Source organism: Branchiostoma belcheri, unplaced genomic scaffold (assembly GCF_001625305.1).
Source record: "Branchiostoma belcheri isolate BF01 breed outbred unplaced genomic scaffold, Haploidv18h27 scaffold56, whole genome shotgun sequence".
NCBI classification, from domain to species: Eukaryota; Metazoa; Chordata; class Leptocardii; order Amphioxiformes; family Branchiostomatidae; genus Branchiostoma; species Branchiostoma belcheri.
In genome coordinates, this window is record NW_017804198.1 from 1,959,296 (window position 1) to 1,985,472 (window position 26,177).

Here is a 26,177-nt window from a genome sequence, read left to right on the forward strand (position 1 = left end):
AATTGTGATCGGACACGGTTTGTGGCACGTGGACCAGATGTGAGGAATGTGAGTTACCCGAATCGCGGTTTGGGTGATTCCACTTAAACACGACCTTACAGGCTTACTAGTATATAGTAAACCCGTTGATCTGTTTACCGTAGGTTAAGAGGTCCACAGTCAGGATGTTTGGGCTATGGTATCTGACACTCTGTAGAGTACAAGGACCAGCATCAGCATCAGTCGTAGGTTCTGAATCAAGAAGTACTTCAGAATCTGTCCAAGCCAGATCATCGCCAAGATCTTGTGGGGAAAACTGCAACTGGAGATAGTGAGAGAGAAATATTCATTATTACCTCTGATGTGCAGATTTCTAAATTGGTAAACAGGTGCACCATAATGTCGCAGAATCATAGAAAATGAAATGACTGAGTGCATTACAACTGTTACGTCCCACCAAATTTCAGGGAGTACACATCTGGGCTAACTTACACAGTTCTGGTGACAATGATTATAAAGTACCCCTGACCCCTGCTCCAACTCAGCTTACAAACCTTCGGATGTGTCTCCTTTATTCAAATGTGTTGTGGCTATGACAACTTGCTGTTGTGCTTCAAGCAGATACTGGGTGGCATCGAAAGGTAATCTTTAAGCAGATACAAAGCATCACATTGGGGTTACTGAAAATCACCTCTTTGTGGGTTTCTAGAACACTTAAGTTTTCATAAGGCACTGTATCGGGGGTTTTGAGAATATTTCTAACTCCATGAATAATAGAGGTATTGTTTTGGTGTGCGTGTGTGTACGTGTGTGTGTGTGTGTGTGTGTGTGAGTGTGTGTGTGTGTGTGTGAGTGTGTGTGTGTTTCTGCACATTTGTAGTCAGCATAACTTCATAACGCCTTTATGGATTGTGATGATATTTGGTATGTTGGTACACAGGTTATAAGAAGACAAAAGTCAAGGTCAAATGCGGGCCTCCTGGTGACTGACCTTGGTACTGCAGCAGAACTTTCGGTTTTTGTATCTTTTGTCCTGAACATGCTATGGTCTTGGATTTTTGGTTGACAGAGCTTTTCCTGTCAGGAATATGTGGTGTGGGTTTTGTCCCCCTAGCAGCTTGTTCTGGGACTGCAGGGGAGTTCCTGGCAAAATCTTTTTAGCAGAAAAGTCCAGAAAGGAGCAACATATTTTCATCATTTTTGGTATGTAGGTAGCTAATAGAGAGATGTACATTACTAAATGCAAATTATGCAAAAGAAGACTTAATATGCATAATTTATGAGAAAATTCTGTATTATGTAATGATACTTTCATACATGTAATGCATGTCATCTATGGCAGATACAAACTATGCAAATAATGACCTAATTTGCATAATTAATGTGAAAATTTTATAATTACTTATGGTGAATGATGGAAATTTTTTACCTTTTGACATGCGTAAGGTACTTAAACATCACTATGCATATATTATGTTAACGTAGAGGTCATTTGCATAATTAATATGGACATGTTAGAATTAAACATTGACAAAAGATAGGAATTTCACATGCAAAATATTGTAATTTGAGTGTAGAAAACCATAAATCAAAATAAACTCTGGTGATTATGACCTTTTTTCAATGATCAATAATCCTGAAATAACAAACATTTACAAAAATTCTACATATTTCATGGAGGTATGAGGTCCCAAATTTTTGTTATGGAAAAGCACTGCGAAGAATACTTTTGCTAAAAAGCACTGTATGGGGGTTTGAGCAACACATGGGGTTTTCAAAATATTTGTTGCTTACAAGAACCGAGGGTTTCAGAACACTGAAAATCACTGTATAGGCCATGAGGCTTTCGAGAAAAATTGTTACAAACAATGGAATGGGCTATGGAAAAGGTTGATGAAACAGTCTATTTTGTAATGGGGAAGAAGAATGGGTGAAATATATATGCTGTACTAGTATTTGCTCCCAAACAAACATTGGCCTTTCTAGTTACATGCAGTCATCACTCAAGTCATTATTGAAAAAATCCATCCCAGGAATGTATTACAATTGTTAATGTGAACATAGTCACTGTGGTATTTCATAAATACTGTAGATGCTGACCTATCGGTAAATATCTGCTGAAAAACTCTTTGGTTCAGTCTGTTGATTTATGTATTTTTAGCTGTTCTTCAAACTACCGGTATGTACATGTATAATGTTTAAAATGACAAAAAGTGGGTGACACAAATGGCCATACAGCAGTTCAAAGATGAAATCATTAAGACAATCATGTATGTCCTACCTGGAGATTTTCCAATTGTTCTGTAACATAAAAAGGAGAGGTAAGGAATACTTTATTTTGTATCCACTACATATCCGTTACGTAAACAAGTATCAGATAGTTGGAGAAGTGGAGTTTTCAATATCAGTTTACCGGATTTCAATATTTCGATTAAAATTATATCATTTCCACTAGATTTGTTATTCTTGACATTTGAAATGGCACCGGTTAGGTCTTCCGCAGTTATCAGGGAATCAAGGGCAGAAGAGATTGCAGGGGCTGGGGATAAATTCGGTGAATTGTTATCTGAATTAAGTGGATTGTTTTCTGCAATAGGATGGTCTTTTGTATTGTTAAAAAGGTTGTAAGGGATTTTGTAAAATGAAACTCAATTAAAGTAGTGTACATACTGTATAGCTGATAGCCGACACAGTGACAGCATTATATTTTACAGATGTACACTTAACTCGCTTGTTCTTACCAGGATTACATGTACAGCCACCCCAACCAGCGTCACAAGAACAGGTAAAACTGCCGTCTGTGATAGTGCAGGTTGCATCATTGTGGCAGTTGTCTGTGACTGTGGCAGTTGCACATTCGTCGATATCTGTGAAACAAACCACAAGAACATATTAGTAGTCTCCACCTTACTCTTTTACTCTTTTGCTACAAACTTTACAGCCCAAATGGGTCATCACTGATGAGCTATATCTCCCAGCCCTGAACTTCTGCAAAATATCATTCTTGTCAAGGAAAATATAATTCTTGTTTTGTGACCTACATTATTGATAAAAGAACGGTACACAGTAAATAGTGAAATGTAAAGCTAGACAGGTTGTATCAATGTTGCAGTTGTCCGTGCCAGCTGTACATTCGTTGATACGAGTATTTGTAGAGAGATAAACCGCAACAACATACTGGTAAACTCTGTCATACTCTACGCTATCGTCCTTACAGGCCATGGTGGTAATTTCTGTTTGTAAAAACATACAGCAACTAGAGTTCCACGATCTCATACCTTCGCCAAATGATGTTAGCCTTTATGACAATAAAATTATAAATTAATCCCCCTGATTGTGCAAATAGGATCCTCAATTGCATTGATTATATCTGTTGATCATATTCTACACCAAAAGAAATCTTATCTTAACAAAGAATGCCATTATAATATTTCCTTTTAAATTATGCAAATGGAGTCCTTATTTGAATAAGTAAGGCCACACCGCCTTAATTTTATGGATGACATCCGCTCGCGCATTGATTTTCGCCTGTTCTGCCTCCGAGGCTCTGGCCTGGCTCTAGGCCTGGGTAGTCCATGACAGCTAGCTACAATACGGAGCCCAGGTTACCGAAGCTCCACGACTCAACTTGAACTCAGTATATACGTACAGTGCCGATTCATAAATTCCGCAAAAAGCCAGCATGTGCCGGCTTGTAGTATACGTCGCTATGTACTGCCGTGAATTCACAATACCAGCTTTGTATTCCTGTGATTTAGTAGCATTTTAATTTTTGGTCGGAACTTTTTTTTATTCGCCCGTGCGCACTAGTTTGTAGGTCTTCAGAGGATGTCATCCAGAAAATTAAGTCAGTGTGGCCTAATGTTTAATGATGTTCACCTTCACCTAACTTTCAAATGCCCCAAGTTATGAAATTCCAGGTAGTTACCACTATGGAATTATAACATTTTTCCATTAATTATGCAAATCAAGTCTCATTTGCATAATTGATATCTGCATGCAAACTCCAAACAGCAATTTTTGTCCACAAAGTTTTACACAAAAGTTCACAATTACCAGTTCAATTCCAGGACATATTTCAATACAACTCAGCTATCCACAGTTACAGTACTAGAAAGCAAAATGATTTAAGACCGATCCTGACAAAATCAAATATGAAACAGTTCACGATAATGTTTAGAGGCCCCTTAATTTGGAACAGTTTAAGTCACTCACAGCAAAATTGTCAATCCCTTCCAACTTTCAAAAGACATTTAAAAACTGACCTGATAGAGAAGCCATCTACCACTTCCTGATTTGCTTTTGTATTCCTTGTTTTCTTATGCTATGATATTTTCTTTGTGTTAATATTGGTTTCTTATGTTGTTCTTACTCATAATAACTTATGATTTGACTAATGGAAATTTGTTTTTTTGTTCAATATGATATGTTCTTGATTGTCTTACTTTATTGTTTAGATATTTAATTCGCCGTGTTAACTTTATATTATCTTGTACCTATTTTGAGTTCATTTGTTTGCTTGTCCCTTAATACATTGCAGTTAAATTAAATGTAATAAATGTATGTAAATAAGAGATCGTAAAATTAATAGGATTTGGGAGAGTCCACTAGACAAACCTACAGGTTTCTTGGGCTCTCCAGCATATATTTGTTTGTATATAATTTCATTTTATACTGTTACTTTTTTTATGTGCAAAATGACAATAAACAATAAATGATAAACAATGCATTTCTGTCGTTCTTAATTACGTGTCACAAGCTTGAATTGTCCTATCATGGAATGCAGCTGATTTATAGAATTTCCTCATTAAGTATGCACATTACATCCATATTGCATAATTGTTATATTATTATGTCAAGCATCGCTTCAGCTACCTACATACCAAAAATCACAACAATCCATCAATCGGTTCTTGAGTTATCAGCCTTTAAACAGTTTTCAACTAACGCCACTGCAGTTCCAGAGCAAGCAGCGCTAGGGAGCTCAAACTCATGTCACTTCATTCCCAGCACAAGAGCTGTCCACCATCTACATTTCATGAACCTAGCATGTCCAGATCACAAGATATCAAAACCGGAGGTTCAGCTGCAGTACCATAACAAGCCACTAGGGGGCCCAAAATCTTATCATTTTGACGTCTTATCAAGTCCTACACAGTTACCAAATATCAAGACAATCCAAAAGTTAGCCTTCTTGAGTTATCGTGTTCACACACACACACACACACACACACACACACACACACACACACATACACACACATACACACACACGAACGCCTATGAAAACATATTTAATGTAATTACACACTAGTAGACTTCGTTTGAATCTTTACAACGAAAATAAAATACAATATAATTTCCACTATCATAGTGGAAATTACACAGAACAGTACCAAAGTGCAGTTATGTCAAGAAATTTTAGAAATCTATCAAGCTTTGCCCAGAATGGTGATACCCATATATGTATGACTTATAACAATGATGGAGTAACTATATTATCTGCACTCTCACATGCATGAGATTCGGCCCAACCAGCGTCACAGGATCATTCTTGTTTTGTGACCTACATTATTGATACATGTACGAAAGACCAAAGGTACAACTTCAACAAGGCTTCATCGGGTCAGTTTTCACCGTTCAAAACCCATTTTCACCCTTCAAAACCCAATTTTCACCCTTCAAAACTCAATTTTTCATCGTTCAAAACTTCATTTTTCACCCTTCAAAACTCAAATTTTCACCCTTCAAAGCGCAATTTTCACCCTTCAAAACTCAATTTTTCACCCTTCAAAACCCAATTTTCACCCTTCAAAACCCAATTTTCATCGTTCAAAACTCAAATTTTCATCGTTCAAAACTCAATTTTTCACCCTTCAAAACCCAATTTTCACCTTCAAAACCCAATTCTCATCGTTCAAAACTCAAATTTTCACCCTTTAAAGGAGTACTAACCTCCAGAAGGGGGTGCTATATTTCGACAGGCATTTAGTTTTGGAAGTGAAAAATGCATATTATTTTACAGGATACAATTAAATGCCCATTTTGCGCGCAAGACTTAAAACGCATCGAATCCAGGACAAACTCTTCAAATAACCTCAAAACTATCCCAGAATACACCACGCTACCCCATTGGTGTCTATGTTTTAAACAAAAATTTACGTTACATTCCTCATTTCGGGGGCGATAAGAAAAATTCGTACCCTTTTGTGTTCTTTGATATCCTACCAACCATTGTCTTTGTTGGTGTCCTTATCGCCCCTCATTTATGCCGCAAATATTGAAGATGAAAAAAACGGCGTAATCTAGTTATCCTTTCCACAAGAGGCGTAATCTAATTATCTGTTCAAGTAATACTTACATGCAAATAAGTTGAGAAAATCAAAACACGCAGGATGAAACTGGCTACCACTGTATTCGACATCCTGATATTATAATATCCAAGCCACAGGTCAAGCAAAGTAAAGCAAGTAATTTCTCAATAATCAGCTTGTTAGTGTGTTTGTCTCCTACCATTTTCGCCGAAAAATGTGTATGTTGACCTGAAGTGTATGAGAATTGCGTAAGCCAGAGTTCCCGGATGTATCAATTGTGGTTCAGCATGGGGGAAAATGATATTAATATCACTTTAAAAACATGCGCTGCGCAAGTCGTACAAGCGAAATTATGTAAAAAGTCGGCTAGTTATGTATTCATTGCAGCATGATGTATAGGAAAATAGCACGTCTTTCTGGAGGTTAGTACTCCTTTAAAACTCAATTTTTCACCCTTCAAAACCCAATTTTCACCCTTCAAAACTCAAATTTTCACCCTTCAAAACTCAAATTTTCATCGTTCAAAAGACTCGTCCCCAGGATACTATGGTTGGCTCTTCCCAGTATGCTTTGCGCGGAGAAAAATAATGTGGTCTCTTTCCCAGGGCAGTCAACTACAAACCCTTTTGGTCTCTTTCCCAGGGCAGTCAACTACAAACGCGAATACACTAGTGTTATTCGCTGCAGTCTCGACGTGCCCAGAACGTAATTATATATTAAATTTGACGCTGTGGAAGGAAAACATTTCCAACACCCAAGCACGATTTTCAACCGGTTAGTTAGTTAGAATGGGGAGGGGGGCCGGGGGCGTTTCTAAGTACTTTGACTAAGTTTAAATAGAGCAGTTTTTTCGTGTTTATAAAATTATGTTGTGGACAGAGTCCGACAGACTGTTGTTGGTTTCTTGTAACCCCAAAACTTACTGCTCCATTGGTTTTGGAACTACTTGTATTTGTTTTGAGTGGCGGACAGACGTATATTTTCCGACATAAATTCCCAACTATTTTCCACTGACACAGTTTCTCCAAATTGTTATATAACTGTTTGGCTCTGGGGAACTTTCGGTGGAGAGGCAGCCCCATTCACAGTTTGACCACAACAATTCAGACGAAAAAACCGAACCGTTACTAAACTTAGAGTAAAAGTAGAAACACTCCCCTCCACATTCTAATTATCCGCAAGTCAAAACATGTCATATCATATTCATAACAATGCAACAGACAGCATATAGGATGATACATTTGGGGAAGGTAGGATACCGGTAGTTCACAACAATTTGAGAAGTGAGAAAGAGCAGGGTGGAAATGAATAAGAAAAGCCAAGGAACGGTGAGACAATCTGTGCACATTAATGAATGAATTACAATGAGCTCTATGCATAAGCAACAAAATGTGGGCTACGAAAAGTGTAAAAAGTTTGGGTCAGCAGAAGCTGCAACTTTAGAATGCAATGGGTAAGATTAGCTTGTGATCGCGCCAAACAGTTATGTAACAATTTGGAGACTCTTGAACTGTGTCAGTGGAAAATAGTTGGGAATTTATGTCGGAAAATATACGTCTGTCCGCCACTCAAAACAAATACAAGTAGTTCCAAAACCAATGGAGCAGTAAGTTTTGGGGTTACAAGAAACCAACAACAGTCTGTCGGACCAAGGACATTATACACAAATGTAACACCTGTGTGTATAATGTCCTGTGTGTATAATGTCCTTGGTCGGACCATGGAGGTAGCTCCATGGTCGGACTCTGTCCACAACATAATTTATAAACACGAAAAAACTGCTCTAACTTAGTCAAAGTACTTAGAAACGCCCCCGGCCCCCCTCCCCATTCTAACTAACTAACCGGTTGAAAATCGTGCTTGGGTGTTGGAAATGTTTTCCTTCCTCAGCGTCCGATATAATATATAATTACGTTCTGGGCACGGCGAGACTGCAGCGAATAACACTAGTGTATTCGCGTTTGTAGTTGACTGCCATGGGAAAGAGACCACATTATTTTTCTCCACGCAAAGCATACTGGGAAGAGCCAACCATAGTATTCTGGGGACGAGTCTTTTGAACGATGAAAATTTGAGTTTTGAAGGGTGAAAGTTGGGTTTTGAAGGGTGAAAAATTGAGTTTTGAACGATGAAAATTTGGTTTTGAAGGGTGAAAATTTGGTTTTGAAGGGTGAAAAATTGAGTTTTGAACGTGAAAATTGGGTTTTGAAGGGTGAAAAACTGAGTTTTGAAGGGTGAAAATTGGGTTTTGAAGGGTGAAAATTTGAGTTTTCAACGATGAAAATTGGGTTTTGAACGATGAAAATCGGGTTTTGAAGGGTGAAAATTTGGTTTTGAAGGGTGAAAAATTGAGTTTTGAAGGGTGAAAATTGGGTTTTGAAGGGTGAAAATTTGAGTTTTGGACGATGAAAATTTGGTTTTGAACGATGGAAATTTGGTTTTGAAGGGTGAAAATTGAGTTTTGAAGCGTGAAAATTGGGTTTTGAAGGGTGAAAATTTGAGTTTTAAAGGGTGACAAATTAAGTTTTGAACGATGAAAATTGGGTTTTGAAGGGTGAAAATTTGAGTTTTGAAGGTTGAAAATTAAGTTTTAAAGGGTGAAAACTGGGTTTTGAAGGGTGAAAATTTGGTTTTGAAGGGTGAAAAATTAAGTTTTGAAGGGTGAAAATTGGGTTTTGAAGGGTGAAAATGGGTTTTGAACGGTGAAAACTGACCCGATGAAGCCTTGTTGAAGTTGTTACTTTGGTCTTTCGTAATATAGAATACAACACGGTGTATTCCGTATTATGTATACCGCGTGCACCGCTTTCGAAAATTCGAACACAAAATTCGGACGTTAGAATTGATGTTATTGCATTTTTTGGGTTTAGGGACACCAAATTTTCGCTCATTTCGCATTGAAAGACGTGTTGTCTTGGGTGGGTATGACATAAATAAAATACAACACGGTGTATTCCGCATCACCCTCGGTCCCAGCCCTCCCGCGGATCGGAAATCCCTCCGGCCTTCGGCCGTCGGGCGATCCGACCCGCGGTCGGGCTGGTACCTCGGGCGATACGGAATACCCCGTGTTGTATTCTATATTTATGTCCTACCTGGGCCGCGATTACATTCAATACGGGTGTTCCGGCCCTTGTGATAACAAGCGGTACGGCCCGGGGGTTCTTAACACGTACGGCCCGGGGCTTCCAAATGTTCCATAGAACGCGTTTCGCCCTAAACCGCAACCGAAACTTACGGCAGGTTTTTGGTCATCTTGCCGGTGGAACGTTTTATATAATTATCACAATAGGGGTGCACTAATGGACCTATACCATTATTACGTCACAGTTTGTTTACCTGTTCTAAAGAACATTCTAGAACGGTCAAAGAATCAAGATCATTTCAAAGTTTTCAAAGTCAGGTATGTCTGATTTTTGCTGCGTCTAGTTGTGTTGACACAGCATTACATGCCGCATGGGTGATTTAGTTGTGACATTAGACGAAAGTAGTACAGTATTAAAAGCCTTATATTAGGCTAACGCTACACAAACACACACCGCGCTACGCACCCCTGTACAATATAAACGTCGATTAACCGGCATTCATTGCGGCAACAAACTGTGACGAAATAATGGTATAGGTCCATTCCGACCTAGTGTTTAACACAGGTGGTACCGGTACAAAAATGTACACTTTTCGTCGGAAATAGCAAAAAAGTCCTATTTTACACTATTTCAAAGAGGTTTATGTCAAAAGTGTGAATAACATCCTGTGGACATGTGTCCAAAGTATCCCCATACCGAATTTCAGGTCATTCGAATTTAATACAAGGGCTCCAGATTCAAAAATATTTTTCACCCAGTATATCCAGTATATGACCTATAATAATTATGAAGTTACTATAACAGTTGTATATCATAACTTACATATGTTATATCTCGAAAAAGAAATAGCTCGATGATGATGTCCATCCCATTCAGGTTCTAGGTCCCAGTTCGACTCTATCCTCTGGAAAGAAGATCATGGTGGTTTTAATATGTAAAAGTTTTACCTTGGATTGTCTTGGCAGAATTTCATTTTAAGAAGGGGTTTTCCTGATACATATGGTCATCTTAACCAAGTTATACATTCCTTTTTCATCTTTCAGCTGTACAAGTTAAGATCTTGAAAGTTTGTTCAGGTCTATGTTAAATTACAAAATGTATTACTAATATTGATCATTTTTCAATAAACAAAGCTTGCATTGAAAACTATGGACAATTACAAACATCTAGTAGCAATATTATGAGAGTTGATGTTAACGAAATGTCGAAATGTCATTTTGCAGTTCACAGTTGTAAGTTATATTATTCATAATAATAACAATTGCTTACATTAAAAGTTGTAAACACAGGAATATATCATAATTTGTTCATATCTATGCTGGTCAATTACATGTGTGTTCTAGGAGATCCAGTACATCTGCTGAAAAGTCCTTGGTTGTCCAAAATTCAGTCTGTTGGTTTATGAACTATTAGTGGTGTTGTGACATGTGTGGTTATACACTCAGTAATTTAAAGATGAAGTCATTAAGAGAAGGATTTATCATATATGACCTACCTCATGGTCCAGGTATTTTACTACCAGGCATGTTAGCAGTAGCATTACACATACTACACATACTACACTGAGTGCATCACCTGCAACAAAAGAGAAGAGGTAAAAAAAAATTTAAAATTTCTGATTTTCCAAACAAAAGAAAAAGGTTCAGTTTCTGAATCAAGTCCCAAATCATCATCTGATTCATTATCATCTTCATCTTCATCTTCGTTACTGCTTATCCCGCCGTTGGTGGATTATTAGCAGTCTGCGCAGTGTGATCATCATCATCATCTTAAGTACTGCTGAGCCCAATTTACATTGGATTACTAGCAGCTGCACATGTACATGTGTTAATTACAAAACAAGTGACCGGTATAAATAAAAAAAAGGGTAACTAAAGGAGGGGACACTACGGAACGTAAATAACTGAGTCTGTTGGTGTAAAGGACAAGACAGTGATGGCTCATATTTTGGCCCAAACAATTGAAGAAAGCTCTTGTCTTCCCAGTCGTTACAGTTTTTCCATCTATCAATGCACTGGTTTTTGCTAAAAAGTTTAAAATTCATTGTTTGAATTTTCATGTACCAGCTAGTTATGTTGACTATCAGAGGATGCCTAGGTCTGTTTTTATTTCTTTTTCCCAGTTGAATCATATTTTTTGTTCCAAAGTCTTAGAACCAACAAATCAAATTCATTTGGCCTTATTTGGCATCTACTAACTACATGTAGTAGATAGATCTATTATGTCTGCGTCAAATTGTCGACGAGCTAGCTTTGGCCATTTTTGTTGACCGCTAAAAGGTTGCAGGTTTTAGCAGTCGTAACATTTTTAGCAAAGTAAATGGAAACTGGCAGAATATAATAGAAATGCAAACCGGAATTCTGTGATAGGCCCAACTCAAATACTACAACAAGAGCCACAAATTTACTGTACCTTCTTGTAACCAAAATGACCACCTTTTTAACTAAATGGGATTTGGCTGAAACTCCCTTGACACACAGGCGAACACCATTCTAGTTTCGGTCAATGACATATATCAGTGGAGACTATACCCTGAGAACCAAATATGAAGTACCCAGTATGTACCCAGAACATTCCTATTGGTGGACCCAGAAATTTGTGAATGCCCCCCCCCACCTGAAGAGGGAGGGGGGCTCTCGCAGAGGGGTCTTGGGGGCCTCGCCCAGGAAATTTTTAAAATAGGCTCTCTGGTGTATAATCTTATCGTCAAAAATCGTGTCAACCCTTTTCAAGAGTTAACATAATGTTAGAAATTATAGGCCCTGGAGAATACTAAATACCAGAACACCGCGTGTCAGCGGATGACACACATCTAATGGGGCCTGCTGGAACCTTACGTAACTCCCTATTCTTTGTGTTATGTTTTTACTGTGCCGGGTGCACCCCCACTAGATCCACGCTTGATTCACAGGGAGGAAGTTTTCATAATCTGAAGATCTTTCTGCTGGCATGGTGCCATAGTGTAGTGAAAGGCCATTATTTTGTTTTTATAACCGTTTTTATTCAAGAGGCAACATTGAAATCTCCTAGTAAAAGTGGTATTACATGTACCTATAATAATCTCCAGCCTTCTCATTGCCTGTAGAAACACATCATGATAAGAAAGAACTGTTTACAATCTTAAACACGCACTTCTTATTTCATCATCATCACTATCTTAACCAATTCATACATTCATATCTAATTGAATTTAATGTCTAAATTGAAAAATGCGTAATATAATAAACAAAGCGTACACTGAAAACTATGGACACTTGAATGTTACTTGACAATTTGCAGTAAACATCTATTAGCAACATTATGAAAGTTGATGTTAAAACTTCCAAATGTCATTTTGGTGCCATTTTGCAGTTCATAAGCTGTAAGACTTAATATTTGATACAATAAACATCCATTACATTAAAATTTGTAAACACAAGAAGATATCATAATTTCCTCATATCTATGCTGGTCAATTATGTTGTTGTAAATTCATTACATCTTCTGAAAAGTCCTTGGTTGTCCAAAATTCAGTCTGTTGGTTTATAAACTTTTAGCTGTTTCTCAAACTAGACTGTGTTTGGAATGACCAAAGTGGGTGACGTGTATGGTAATAGTTCAAAGATTAAAACTATAAAGACAATGATCATATATGTCCTACCTCCAGCAATGGTTTGTTCAGGTCTGTATCATAAAATTCTTCACCTGCTACAATGTACATGTAGTTTTGTCAAAATTTCTGTCACATGTACATTAATTTGTATGTTCTTCCAACAATTGCGATGGAATTTAGTCTTTGGTTGTCCATTGATTTGTGTAACTTTTCCAACAATTGCGATGGAATTTAGTCTTTGGTTGTCCATTGATTTGTGTAACTTTTAACTGTTTTTTAAAAGTTAAAAGATAGAATCATTTACACAATGATTGTTTTTGCCCTACCTGTTCGAGTTCTTCCAGTCGTTCTGTAACATAAAAAGGAGAGGTAAGAAATGCTATATTTTGTATCTACCAGTAGATGCTGGTTCAGAACACTTCAGTTAGCTGAGATTTGCTATGTAAACTTGTTGTAATTGTAAAAAATATGCAATGTGTCTCTTTCTCTATATATTATTTTGTGATATTCTCTTAAGATTGATAGAATGAAGTACGATTTCTATCAGTTTGATAACAATTTCAATTGAAAGACTGGCAGCGAGTTTAAGTTGAATTGTCTGACAATGAGAACTACAGCTAGAATCAAATGATATTAAGTAAACTACATTGTATGTCCCAAAAAGTTTTGAAAATGAATTATGATACTCTCTGTAAAAGCTCAAGTAAGAAGATTGATAATTTCTGTAACTTATTTCATGCCCAATAGCTTATAGACCAGCCTACACGTATTGCTGAAAACTCTTCCACATGCATTGATGTAATCATAACAACTAGCCCGGAGCATTGTTTTGGTTTACGTCATACCTTTCACACAGATGTCAGGTAACAGTAACTGTTGTAGACGGCATCACTAGTGACTGCCTTGGTATAGCTAAAGGTGTCCCACAAGGCTCTGTTCTTGGGCCACTTTCATTCATATTATATATAAATGACATGCCAAACTACATAACCAATGGCCAGATAGTAATCTATGCTGATGACACGGGCTTAAGGCTGACCTCCGCGATAAACAGCTTTATTGGGAGGTCAGCCTTAAATGCTGACCTCCGCAATATTGACAGGTGGCTGAATGCTAACAGACTGACACTTAACGTCGGCAAATGTAAGTCTATGCTTTTCGGCACTCTGAGAAGGCTGCGTCTAGATAATGAAGAACTAAGTCTTACTCTTTCTGGAACGTACTTAGAAGTGGTTTCATGTTTCAATTAGAGTTCCCCGATCTCATACCTTCGCCAAATGATGTTAATCTTTATGGCTGACAAATGATAGATTATTCCCCCTGCTTGTGCAAATAGGATCCTCATTTTCATGAATTATATCAGTTTATCATATTCTCAACCAAAAGACAGTCTTATATTAACAAACAATGCCATTCTAGCATTTCCTCATAAATTGTGCAAATGAGGTCCTGATTTGAATACATTATGTTTAATGATGTTCACTTTCACTGTACTTTCAAAGACCATAAGTATGAAATTCCAGGCAGTTATCATTACAGAATTATAACATTTTCTCATTGATTATGCAAATTAAGTCTTCATTTACATAATCAATATCTGCCTGTGTTTATCTCGTTCTCAATTACCAATGCGACAAGCTTCAATAGTCCTATGATGGAATGCAGCTGATTTCTAGAATTTCTCCATAAATTATGCAAATTACATCCATATTTGCATAATTGTCACATAATTATATTAAGCATCACGTAAGCTACCTGCATACAAAAAATCACGACGATCCGTCAACCGGTTCTTGAGTTATTCTCTTTTAAATATATTCAAACAGATAACCCTGCAGTTCCAGAGCAAGCCGCTAGGGGGCCCAAACTCACGTCACTTCTTTCCTAGCACAAGAGCTACGTGCCATCCGAATTTCGTCACCCTGGCATGTCTAGATCATGAGATATCAAAACCGGAAGTTCAGCTGCAGTACCGTAACAAGCTGCTAGGGGGCCCAAAATCTAATCGTTTTGAGGTCTCATTAAGACCTACCCACCTACCAAGTATCAAGACAATCCATCAAGGCCTTCTCAAGTTATCGTGTTTACAGACAGACAGACACACACACACACACACACATACACGAACGCCTCTGAAAACATAACCTTCTTGGCGAAGGTAAATATCTAGGTGTTTGGTTTGACCCCTGTATTACATGGAGCATATATATTAACAAGCTTTGCAATGCAGTGTCCTCAAGGCTAGGGGTGTTAAGACGTCTAGTGCCAATTCTACCACCACAGATCATTTCTATGCTGTTTAATTGTATGATTCTTCCAAAGATTGTATATTGTGACATTGTATGGGCCAACTGTGGCCAATCTCTCTCAGACAAGCTCCAAAAACTTCAGAATCGTGCTGCAAGGCTATAACGTTCTTGGTATACCACGTATGTCACATAGATATTGTGTAGAACATGTCATATCTACCAAACTAGGCATAACTCAAACTTATCTTTAAAACTTCGAATTCCTAAAGTCCGACTGGAATCCGGCCGAAGAAATTTTGCGTATAGGGGAGCATTTGCCTGGAACGGCCTACCTGCCACAGTTAGAGTGGCCACGTCTTATCTGTCGTTCAAGAAGGTTCTAAAACAACACTGCTGACCTCTGATCTCCTAACTATGGCCTGGCTTAACGACATTGATTAACGGTTAACGATTTTGTTTTGACGCTTCGTTGTTTTGTAACTTCATGTGTTGTTTAATGTGTTGGCTTAAATGTTTTCATGTGTAACTGTTTGTCACGTACAGGGCATTCCTGAAAAGCAGTGTTTTAAAATAGAATTGAGGTCTCTACCCTGTTTAAATAAAACAGAAATAAATAGATAAATAAATGAAAGTAAAAGACTATTTTTAGGATGAGGCTGTCTGGAGAGTTTCATACTCAGGATAGAGATAATCTAATAAGTTACTAATAAGCTACACGCTGAGTTACATTGTACTGCCCAAAAAAACAGAAAAAATGCCATTGTGTTGAGATAACAATTTTCATTCAGGAAGCCACATAAAAAGTTCCTGTTAAAAATGAACTTGCCCCTCTCCTCAGTCAATGCCGAGACTATATTACCGAGAATCAAATATGAAGTACCCAGCATGTATCCAGAAGAACACTCCTATAGGGTGGGAGTTTCATACTGGTGAAATCTGATGACCTTTTTGTTGGCATGGTGCCATAGTTCAGTGAAAGGCCATTCTTTTGGGAGAAACTTTTTTATACAAGAAGCCAAACTGAAATCTCCTACTACTAGAGTAAAAGTGGTATTACCTCTAGATCTTCTCCGCCTTTTAATAACCTGTAGAAACACATGATAAGAAATCTTGAACATGCATTATTAATTTCATCATCATCTTAACCAATTTATACTTTCATATTTAATCTTCCAGCTGTACGAGATAAGATGTTGAAATTTTGCTTGCGTCTACATTGAAAAATGATTAATATTAATTTAACTAGAATTCCGAGATCTCATACCTCCATGAAATATGATCTTGATATGTAAATGTAAATTTCTTCTTTAATTGTGCAAATGACCTCTGCATTAACATGATATATGCATCGTGATGTATGTTAACTTTTGATTAACTTACAGATGTCCCAAGTATGACATTCTCATCATTCACCATTACGAAATCATACATTTTTCGCATTAATTATGCAAATTAGGTCATCATTTGCATAATTAGTATCTGTTGAAGTTCCGCCTGCCATAGGTTACATACATTACATGTATGTATGTAGTATAATGTAAAACACTGTAATTATAGAATTTCCTCATTAATTATGCAGATTAAGTCCTCATTTGCATAGTTTGCATTTAATTATGTACATCTCTCTCTCAGCTACCTACACACCAAAAATAATGAAAATATGTTGTTCCTGTCTGGACTTTTCGCATTAATTTTGCAAATTAGGTCATCATTTGCATAATTAGTATCTGTTGAAGTTCCGCCTGCCATAGGTTGCGAAGTAGTATAATGTGAAACACTGTAATTATAGAATTTCCTCATTAATTATGCAAATTAAGTCCTCATTTGCATAATTTGCATTTAATTATGTACATCTCTCTCTCAGCTACCTACACACCAAAAATAATGAAAATATGTTGTTCCTGTCTGGACTTATTGGCTTTTAAACATTTCGCCAGAAAGTGCCCTGCAGTTCCAGAACAAGCCGCTAGGGGGCCCAAACTCACGTGACTTCTTCCCGAGGACAAGAGCTACCTTCCATCCAAATATCATGACCCTAGCATGTCCAGATCGCGAGATATCAAAACCGGAAGTTGCGCTGCAGTACCAAGGGAAGCCACTAGGGGGCCCAAAATCTAATTATTTCCAGTTTTCGTCACACCCTACCAACACACCAAGTATGAAACCAATCCATCCAGGCGTTCTTGAGTTATCTTGTTGACCAACAGACGGACAGACGGACGGACGGACAGATAAACGCAACTGAAAATATAACCTCCATGACACATTTCATGGAGGTAATAAACAAAGCTTACATTGCAAATTATGGACAATTGAGTATCACTTGAAAAATTTCAAGGTTATACAGTCAGTAGTTTAAAGATGAAGTCATCAAGAGAAGGATGTATCATATGTGACATACCTCCTTGTCCCCTGGCAGGCATTCTAATAATACTGATACCAGTACTAGTACAAATTGTAGTACTTGTATAAGTGCTAGTAGGTACACCCCTGCAACATAAAAAGAAAGGGTAAAAAATGCTTTAGGCCACACCAATTTAATCAATTGACTCTTGGATTCCCCCGCTTCATTTTTTTCTGATTTAAAAAAAAAAATATTTAGGTTCTGAATCAAGCCCCAACTGCTTTATTTTGGCCCAAACACTAAAAGAAAGCTCTTGTCTTTCCCAGTTGTTCCGGTTTTTCCATCTATAAAGGCATTGTTTTGCTAAAGTGTTATTACTCCGTGAAGGAGGTCAGGACCTCCGGACGGAGTGTTGTGATCGGCTGATTTTTCATGTTCGCAGTAAAAACACTGGGTTCTCTTTGTGTAATCGGCACGCAATTTTATACGCCTTCTGCGGGCATGCCCGTGTTGATGCACGAATGTGTATTTTTGCCGTTGCTGCTTTCGCGGTCAATGTAATATTGCAGACGCACCCCTACAATTACGAGGCGAATTGGAATGGTCCAGAAAAACGCGTTGTTTGGAATAGCAGTGGGGGGGTGGAACTTCATGCAGATACGGGGTGGTTTTGATAAGTGGTTCCAAGTGTTTTTGCCCATGCTTAAGAGATGGCAAGTTTTTTGGAAGATGTTCGCAGCCAAAACGCATTCTTCCGTACGTCGCATTTCTGTGTAATTTCGCATGTGGTGTGGCATTATGTCCGGGATGATGCACGTCTTTTTATTTTTACCGTAGTTGTTTTGATATTGAAGTAAATGCATATTTTAGAAACATCCCTACTTTTACAATCCTGTGGAATAGGCCGTAGGTTTAGGCAGTTGTCTGGTAGCAGAGGTACTCTAAGCAGATATCCTGGTTATCTGGCCGGCGGTAGTAACACTCGCGGTGCTTATTACCGCAACTGTTGCTGGAATTTGGCCTGTTCCAGGCGCGCTTAATTAGGTACAGGCACGGTAAGACGGTGGGGCTGTCTTTGTTACTAGACACGACCATGATAGCCCGATCTTTATGTGAATGCAATGATTGTGTGTGTGTAATTAAAATGAACTTCGAACTTGAAGCACAGTATCTTTACACGCCCTGGGAGCAGTAATGGATTTAGCTCTTTGTATGTTTTATGCTTGTGACGCGACCTCATTGTATTAACCGTTGCCTAATTATAATGTCTGCACAGTAGGTCTGGCGTTGACGCTTGGGATTTTGTTGAAATATATAAAACTTCACGGAGGATTGTCACCTATGGCTTCTTGTTTAAATTAAAATTCATTGTTTGAATCATCTACCAGCTTGGTATGTTGAATATCCGAGGATGCCTAAGTCCGTTTTTATTTTTTCACCCTGTCGCTTCAATTTGTTTCTGCAAAAATTAGAGAACCAAAAAATCAAATTTGTGTGGCCTTATTTGGCATTTACTAACTAGTAGATAGTTTATTACTGAACACTTAAGCTGAGATTTGTTGTCTAGACTTGCTAGTTCTACTATCAGCAACGAAAATAAAATGTGTATGTTCCACTATGGAACATAACAGAACAGTACCAAAGTGCAGTTATGGCAAGAAATTATAGAAATCTAACAAACTTTGTCCAGAATAGTGACACATAGTATATGACTTATAACAGTGATGGAGTAAGTGTGGTTACCGGTAACCATTGCTGTCAAAAGATTTAGCGCGATGATTGCTATCAAAAGAGATAGCATGGTGTTCATGTCCATCCCTCTCAGGTTCTGGGCCCCAGGCCGACTCTATCCTCTGGAAAGAAAAGCATGGTGGTAATTAGATTGTCTTGCAAGAAGTTCATTACCTCCATGAAAAATGGAGGTATTGTTTTGGGCGTGTCTGTGTGTGTCTCTGTGTGTGTCTGTCTGTGTGTGTGTGTGTGTGTGTGTGTGAGTGAGTGTGTGTGTGTGTCTGTCTGTGTGTGTGTTTGTGTGTGTTTGTGTTTCCGCACATTTGTAGTCAGCATAACTTCATAACGCCTTTATGGATTGTGATGATATTTGGTATGCTGATAAGTCTTAGGAAGACAAATGTGTAAGTTACTTAAAGGTAAGCACCATATATGCATATATTATGTTAATGTAGATGTTATTTGCATAATTGATGAGGACATGTTGAAATGGAGGTATGAGATCTCGGAACTCTTGTTTTAAGAAAAGGTTTTCCAGATATATATTTTCTGCCATTTCCACTCTCCGTAGCTGAGTAGGCATGTTTTAACTCTTCAATCTGAATGTTTGAAAATTTCTTTGTACATTGTACATTGTACATTGTACATGACTGTGTGTGTATTTATTTGTGTCATAATCATATCACTTTTTCATTTTCGTAACAGTGATAACATAATATGTGCAGTCACATTTGTTACATGACTTTGTCGGAGGATAGATACCAGATGGTACATGACGTAGTTAAATAAGGCTATGACAGATCTACAGTACAGTTCGCGGGATAAGCATCAAGTCCCGCGGGGTTTGCGGGATATCACGCGGGAGTTTGCGGGATCTCCTGCGGGAGTTTGCGGGATCTCCTGCGGGAGTTTGCGGGATCTCCTGCGGGAGTTTGCTGGATCTCCTGCGGGAGTTTGCGGGATCTCCTGCGGGATTTATCGGGATATCCCGCGGTACGCAAATTCTCTCCCGTAACCCGATCTTTGGTGTGAGACCTTGGGTTTCCGAAGGGCCGGCGCCGCTGTTACTTGAACCAAGTTGACGACAGATTTTTACTCGTACATAGTTACACGTGCATGTTTAGTATGTTCTCAATCAGTCAATGCATGAAAATAACAGTAGAGCAAATAGATAGTGTTGTTAACCAAACATTTCTTTTTTAATGTCGGAAATCAGGTGGCTTAAAATAAGGTACAGATAACAAAGTAATACAACCTTCTTGAACAATTTTTGTGTCCGACCTTGCGACGTGGACGGCTTTATTTTGATGTCACCCGACCCGCGCTATCTCAGATCTAATTTTAAAAAAATCTAATGCATCGACGTGCCATATCGTCACTCAAATTCTTTATTTTTTCTTCTAGATAGGGGAGGTTGACGTATGGAGTTACGGAAGAGAGATTAAACATTGTGTAAAACAAGGGGGCGAAGCATAATTAAAGGGTTCTTTACGCCTCAAATTTTGATACATTTCGTGCGCCACGCCACGCAGTGTTCAGGGCCTGCATGGGGGTTAGTGATTACGAATTACGCAAAATTTGCGCTGTAAAGTTATAGTTTCAGAGCTGATTACGTCTTAACGCTTTGCGGCTAATGTACTGATTACGAATTACGTTGATTTTTGGGAAGGTTGCCTACGGTTTACGAAGACAACAAGAGTTCCGAAATCTCATACCTCCATGAAATACGGGCTTGATATGTAAATGTAAATTTCTTCTTAATTACGCAAATGACCTCCGCTTTAACATAATATATGCATCGTGATGTTAACTTTTGAACTTGCAGATGTCCCAAGTATGACATTCCCATCATTCGCCATTAAGAAATCATAGAATTTTCGCATTAATTATGCAAATTAGGTTATCATTTGCATAATTAGTATCTGTTGATTTTCCATCTGCCATAGGTTACATACATTGCATGTATGAAAGTACTATAATGTAAAACACTAATTAAAGAATGTCCTTATTAATTATGCAAATAAAGTCCTCATTTGCATAATTTGAATTTAATTATGTACATCTCTCTCTCAGCTACCTACCTACCAAAAATGATGAAAATACGTTGTTCCTATCTGTACTTATTGGCTTTCAAAGATATTGCTCGAAGGTCCCCTGCAGTTCCAGAACAAGCTGCTAGGGGACCAAACCTACACCATTTATTGCTGACAAGAAAAGGTATCTGTCACCAAAAATTCAAGACCATAGCATGTTCAGGACAAAAGATACAAAAACCGGAAGTTCTGCTGCAGTACCAAGGTCATCCACCAGTAGGCCCATATTTGACCTTGACCTTCGATTCGTCTTCCTAAGACTTACCAGCATACCAAATATCATCTCAATCCATACAGGCGTTATGAAGTTATGCTGACTACAAATGTGCGGAAACACAAACACACACACAGACAGACACACAGACAGACACACAGACATACAGATAGACACGCCAAAAACAATACCTCCATTTTTCATGGAGGTAATTAATAAAAAAAAGGCTTGATTACGCCTTACGAAAAAGGGCATGCAGGCCCCCAGTGTTGGGCCGGGCGTTCCAACGCCGCGTCGCCATAGAAACCGCGTGTAGGCAGCGGCGGTGGCGGCGCTGGTAGACTCCCCGGCGCCGCCTGACCACGTTGCGTTCTGACACAGCGCGTAGACGGGGACCCGCCCACCAGCTGGGCCGCGAATGCAAAGAGTTGAGTCAGATGCGCCGCCCCACAGAAACACCGCCTGACGATTGTTATACGTCGGATTGTAGCTTCTTTTTCCGCGCTGCACGGCCGGCATGCGGCATTGTAATTTTCTTATATCCCGATTTCATCCCAAAACTAAAGTTCCACGATCTCATACCTTCGTCAAATGATGTTAAGGCCCGGTCACACTGGCCGAACTTTGCTGGAGCGTTCCTTTAACGGTAGGGACGGGGGCCGAATTTCGACAACGCTCGTCACCGCGCCCAAAATGTGGAAAAAAATAAAACACGGGCGTTGACTTAGCGGTGTACCGCTGAAGACGTTGCTTTAGCGTTGGTTTAGCGGTAGCGAACGTTGGTATAGCGGTGACGCAAGCGTTGGTATAGCGGCGTTCTGCGCATGCGGTTTAGCGGCATACCGCTTGTGACTACGGAGTTGAACGGATCGTTTTGTAGTAGTACAAGTTCTGTTCTGTGTGTGGGGGGACTTATAGCTTTAATAAACATCATTTTGTTAATCTATTCTTCACTACGTTATTTAATTAATAATGAAAATAAAACTTCGCAGATTGCAAAGTTCCCCTGTGACCCTAATAAAGTGATTGCCCGTGTGACCCTTCTTTGAACATTTTACGTGTGGCCCCAAAATAATTGCACACTAGTGCACCAATCATAGCAAGTCTCTCAGCATCCAGGGTGATACAGTTTTACTGTAACTTCGAGCAAATTTGATATAGATGAGGCCTGAACTCAACGGCAGCTCGATTCCAAATGAGCACCTGGTCCATTCCTCACCGTACTTATAGCCAAATTCTGGTCCCGCTCCGACACCTCTATACCAACGCCAAACCAAAGTTCATTGCCGACATGGATCGCTGCTTCAACGCCTGACACCGTTCCAGCAACCCCGTGTCCGCTCGTAAAACGCTTGCAACCGCTCCAGCGAAGTTTGTGCAACGTTTGTGCAACGTTTAATCGCCGCCCGGGCAACGCTGGCGAAGCAGCGGTGGTCAAGCGTTCAAGATTTCTGCGTTGGCCTAGCGGACCCAAGCGTCCACGAACTTGCGTCTAGCGATGCCAAACTTTGACTGGGCGTTGGTGGAGCGGGGATGAACTTTGCCGGAGCGGAAAATTTCCCCCTCCTCACCGCTCGCAATATTTTGTGCAGCTCAAAACTTTCGGAGCGGTAGGAGGGCCCCTCCAGACACATCAGCGGTGGCCGGGCGTACACGGCGTTGCTTTAACGGGGGCCAACTTCTGTTTAGCGGTGGTGAGCGGTTTCGAGCGGTGATGAATTTTATTCACCGCTCAAGGAACGCTATAGCAAAGTTCACCCAGTGTGACCGGGCCTTTAGCCTTTATGACTAAGAAATTATAGATTAACCCCCCTGATTGTGAAATAGGATCCTATATTGCATCAATTATATCTGTTGATCATATTCTACACCAGAAGACAGTCTTATCTTATCAATGCATACCATTATAGCATGTCCTCATAAATTATGCAAATGAGGTCCTTATTTGAATAAGTTATATTTAACTATGTTCACCTTCACATAGCTTTCAAATATCCCAAGTATGAAATTCCAGACATTACCAATATGTAATTATAACATTTTCTCATTAATTATGCAAATTAAGTCTTCATTTGCATAATCGATATCTGCCTGTATTTTTGCCGTTCTCAATTACATATGTCACAAGCTTGAATAGTCCTATCATAGAATGCAGCTGATTTATAGAATTTCCTCATTAATTATGCATATTATATTAATATTTGCATAATTGTAATATCATTATGTCAAGCATCACTTCAGCTACCTACATGCCAAAAATCACAACGATCCATTAATCGGTTCTTGAATTATCCGCCTTTAAACATTTTTCACCTAATGCCCCTGCAGTTCCAGAGCAAGCAGCTAGGGGACTCAAACTCACGTCACTTGTTCCGCAGCACAAGAGCTACCTACCACCCAAGTTTCGTCAGCCTAGCATGTCTAGATCACGAGATATCAAAACCGGTAGTTCAGCTGCAGTACCGTAACAAGCCGCTAGGGGGCCCAAAATCTAATCAGTTCCACGTCTCATCAAGCCTGATCAAGACCTACCCACCTACCAAATATCAGGACAATCCATCCAGGCGTTCTTGAGTTATCGTGCTCACACACACACACACACACACACACACACACACACACACACACAAAGACACTCGAACGACTCTGAAAACATAACCTTCTTGGCGAAGGTAACAACGTTTTTCACATGTGAGGAGGCTAGTTCCACGGAGTGTACCGAGTGAATTTCAAGTTTTATGGTCTGAGAACGAATTAATCTGCGTCAAATTTTGCACGTTTAGTTCGGGTTCTTCCGTGTTTATTTATTTGTCGGGTTCTCCCGTGTCTTGGACGTGCGCTACGTTATAGCGTTGTTCTGTTAAAAAAAACGACTCCGTTTTCATCTAGTTGGCTGACCCCGCAGGTGACAGAAGTAGAATGTTTTCCTACCGAAAGAAACTTTGTCAGCCATGTGGGAGTACTTCGCTTTCAGGGTGATTATGAAATTATGGACATGGTCGTTGTTGATGCAAGATTTTTTGGGGGAGGGGGGAGACGCACGCCCCGGAATTTTGATGGGCAAACTTTTAATTGTCGCAATTCTTAATACTAATACGGAGACTTCTTGACGCAAGCTACCCATGAGAAGACCTCAACAGCTACAAGATTATGAAACACAACAACCACGAACTACGCTTCATTATTTTTATTTCTTGGTAACAAATCTTGCACCGGAGACGAAGGGATTATTACTACACGTTACATTGTATTCATTCACGGTAGTTTCTTAAAGTTTGCGCTGAACAATAGCTTTGAAAAAAGTAGCAGTTTAACTATGACCGCGTGAGAAACACCTTATACACATTATTTTCGTACAGTCCTGTGCTTCACCACCATTAAAATTGTAGAAAAGTTGACTGGTGTCAGACTCCATCGACCCGGCACAGATCGCCCGGCAGGACGTAAAAATAAACATTTGGCACGCCGCCATCGGCTTTCGGAGCCGCGGTAGACTTCGGGGTCTCGCACCAACCTTTTCACTACGCGGTACGCGGGACACGACAGGCCTCCCGAAAGAATACCGCGGGAGATCGATCCCGCAATCTCTCGCGTGATATCCCGCAAATTCTTATATCATACAAAATACCGAATCCCGATGATGCTTATCCCGCGATCTGTACTGTACATGACACGTACATTTATACGTGTAAGACTCAACCTCTTCTGTCACAAGGCTAGTCTCCACAGTAAAATTTATGCACAATGATATACAAGGGGAGTTTGACCACAAAGTTAATGGAAATGTTACCAGTTAAGGGAAATGTAGCGACTTGGCATTCCCCTTTGTGACTGTTAACAAGAAGATAAGGGCTGCATGACGTATTATATTACATTTCAATCATTAATGTTAGATTTGCATTGAACAAATTTGTACAAGCCATGTGACCTAGTGTGAATGGCATGAGAAAAAAACAGTTTCAGTGTCTGACGCAACATACATGTACAGTGTAGCTCTGCTGTACTTACAGATTGTATGTTTGGTTTGAACAGTTATTGAAAGTGTCCAAAGGGAGGTCCACATCTAACTTGTAAATGTATCTAAGATTACAATTGCTTAGTACACAATTATTGAAAGTTTGTTGAAAGTTGTATTGCCCCTACGGCTGACATATGGCAGCTATGTGACTGGTGATGTGAGGTTAACATATTCGGTATTCTCTGTCAACTAAACAAAATAACAACATTTCATACAAGATACAACCCCGTTGCTTTGCCATGGATTAAATCCCGTGGATTCAGAAAGTCATCAAACTGTTGCATGTTGAAGAGCCCAACACACTTATTAAGAAAATTAAATCATGGAGTCCATGATTAAATTAAGAGTGACCTATAATACTTTGCTAAAAATGCAAGCCCTGGCTAAATGATATTTAACTATCAGCTATGAAGTACATGTAGCTCCAATACAAAGTTGGTTTTCCTGTATAGGCGGTAACAGCTATACTTAACTTACTTTAAGAAGGATCAGTGCTTACCTCCAACTCCTTGCGTGCTTTCAGCTGTAAAGCTGTGCGGCAAAGAGGCCGTAGGTTG

General features: G+C 39.1%; 1 protein-coding gene across 2 annotated transcripts; it reads right to left on the reverse strand.

Annotated features, from left to right (window-relative positions):
* Window positions 1-26,177, reverse strand: LOC109481560. 2 transcript variants are annotated; one of them, XM_019784152.1, is made up of 11 exons: window positions 26,120-26,177; window positions 19,308-19,417; window positions 17,622-17,710; window positions 16,278-16,305; window positions 13,298-13,320; window positions 12,431-12,458; window positions 10,875-10,954; window positions 10,202-10,283; window positions 2,721-2,846; window positions 2,261-2,280; window positions 1-301 (listed from the first exon to the last, which is right to left on the reverse strand). In XM_019784152.1, the coding sequence occupies exons 2-11, from the start codon at window positions 19,378-19,380 to the stop codon at window positions 107-109; spliced, it is 744 nt and encodes a 247-aa protein (XP_019639711.1). In that variant the 5' UTR covers window positions 19,381-19,417; window positions 26,120-26,177; the 3' UTR covers window positions 1-106. The 2 variants fall into 2 exon arrangements, with proteins under 2 accessions (XP_019639711.1, XP_019639712.1); XM_019784153.1 differs by having other exon boundaries at window positions 70-625.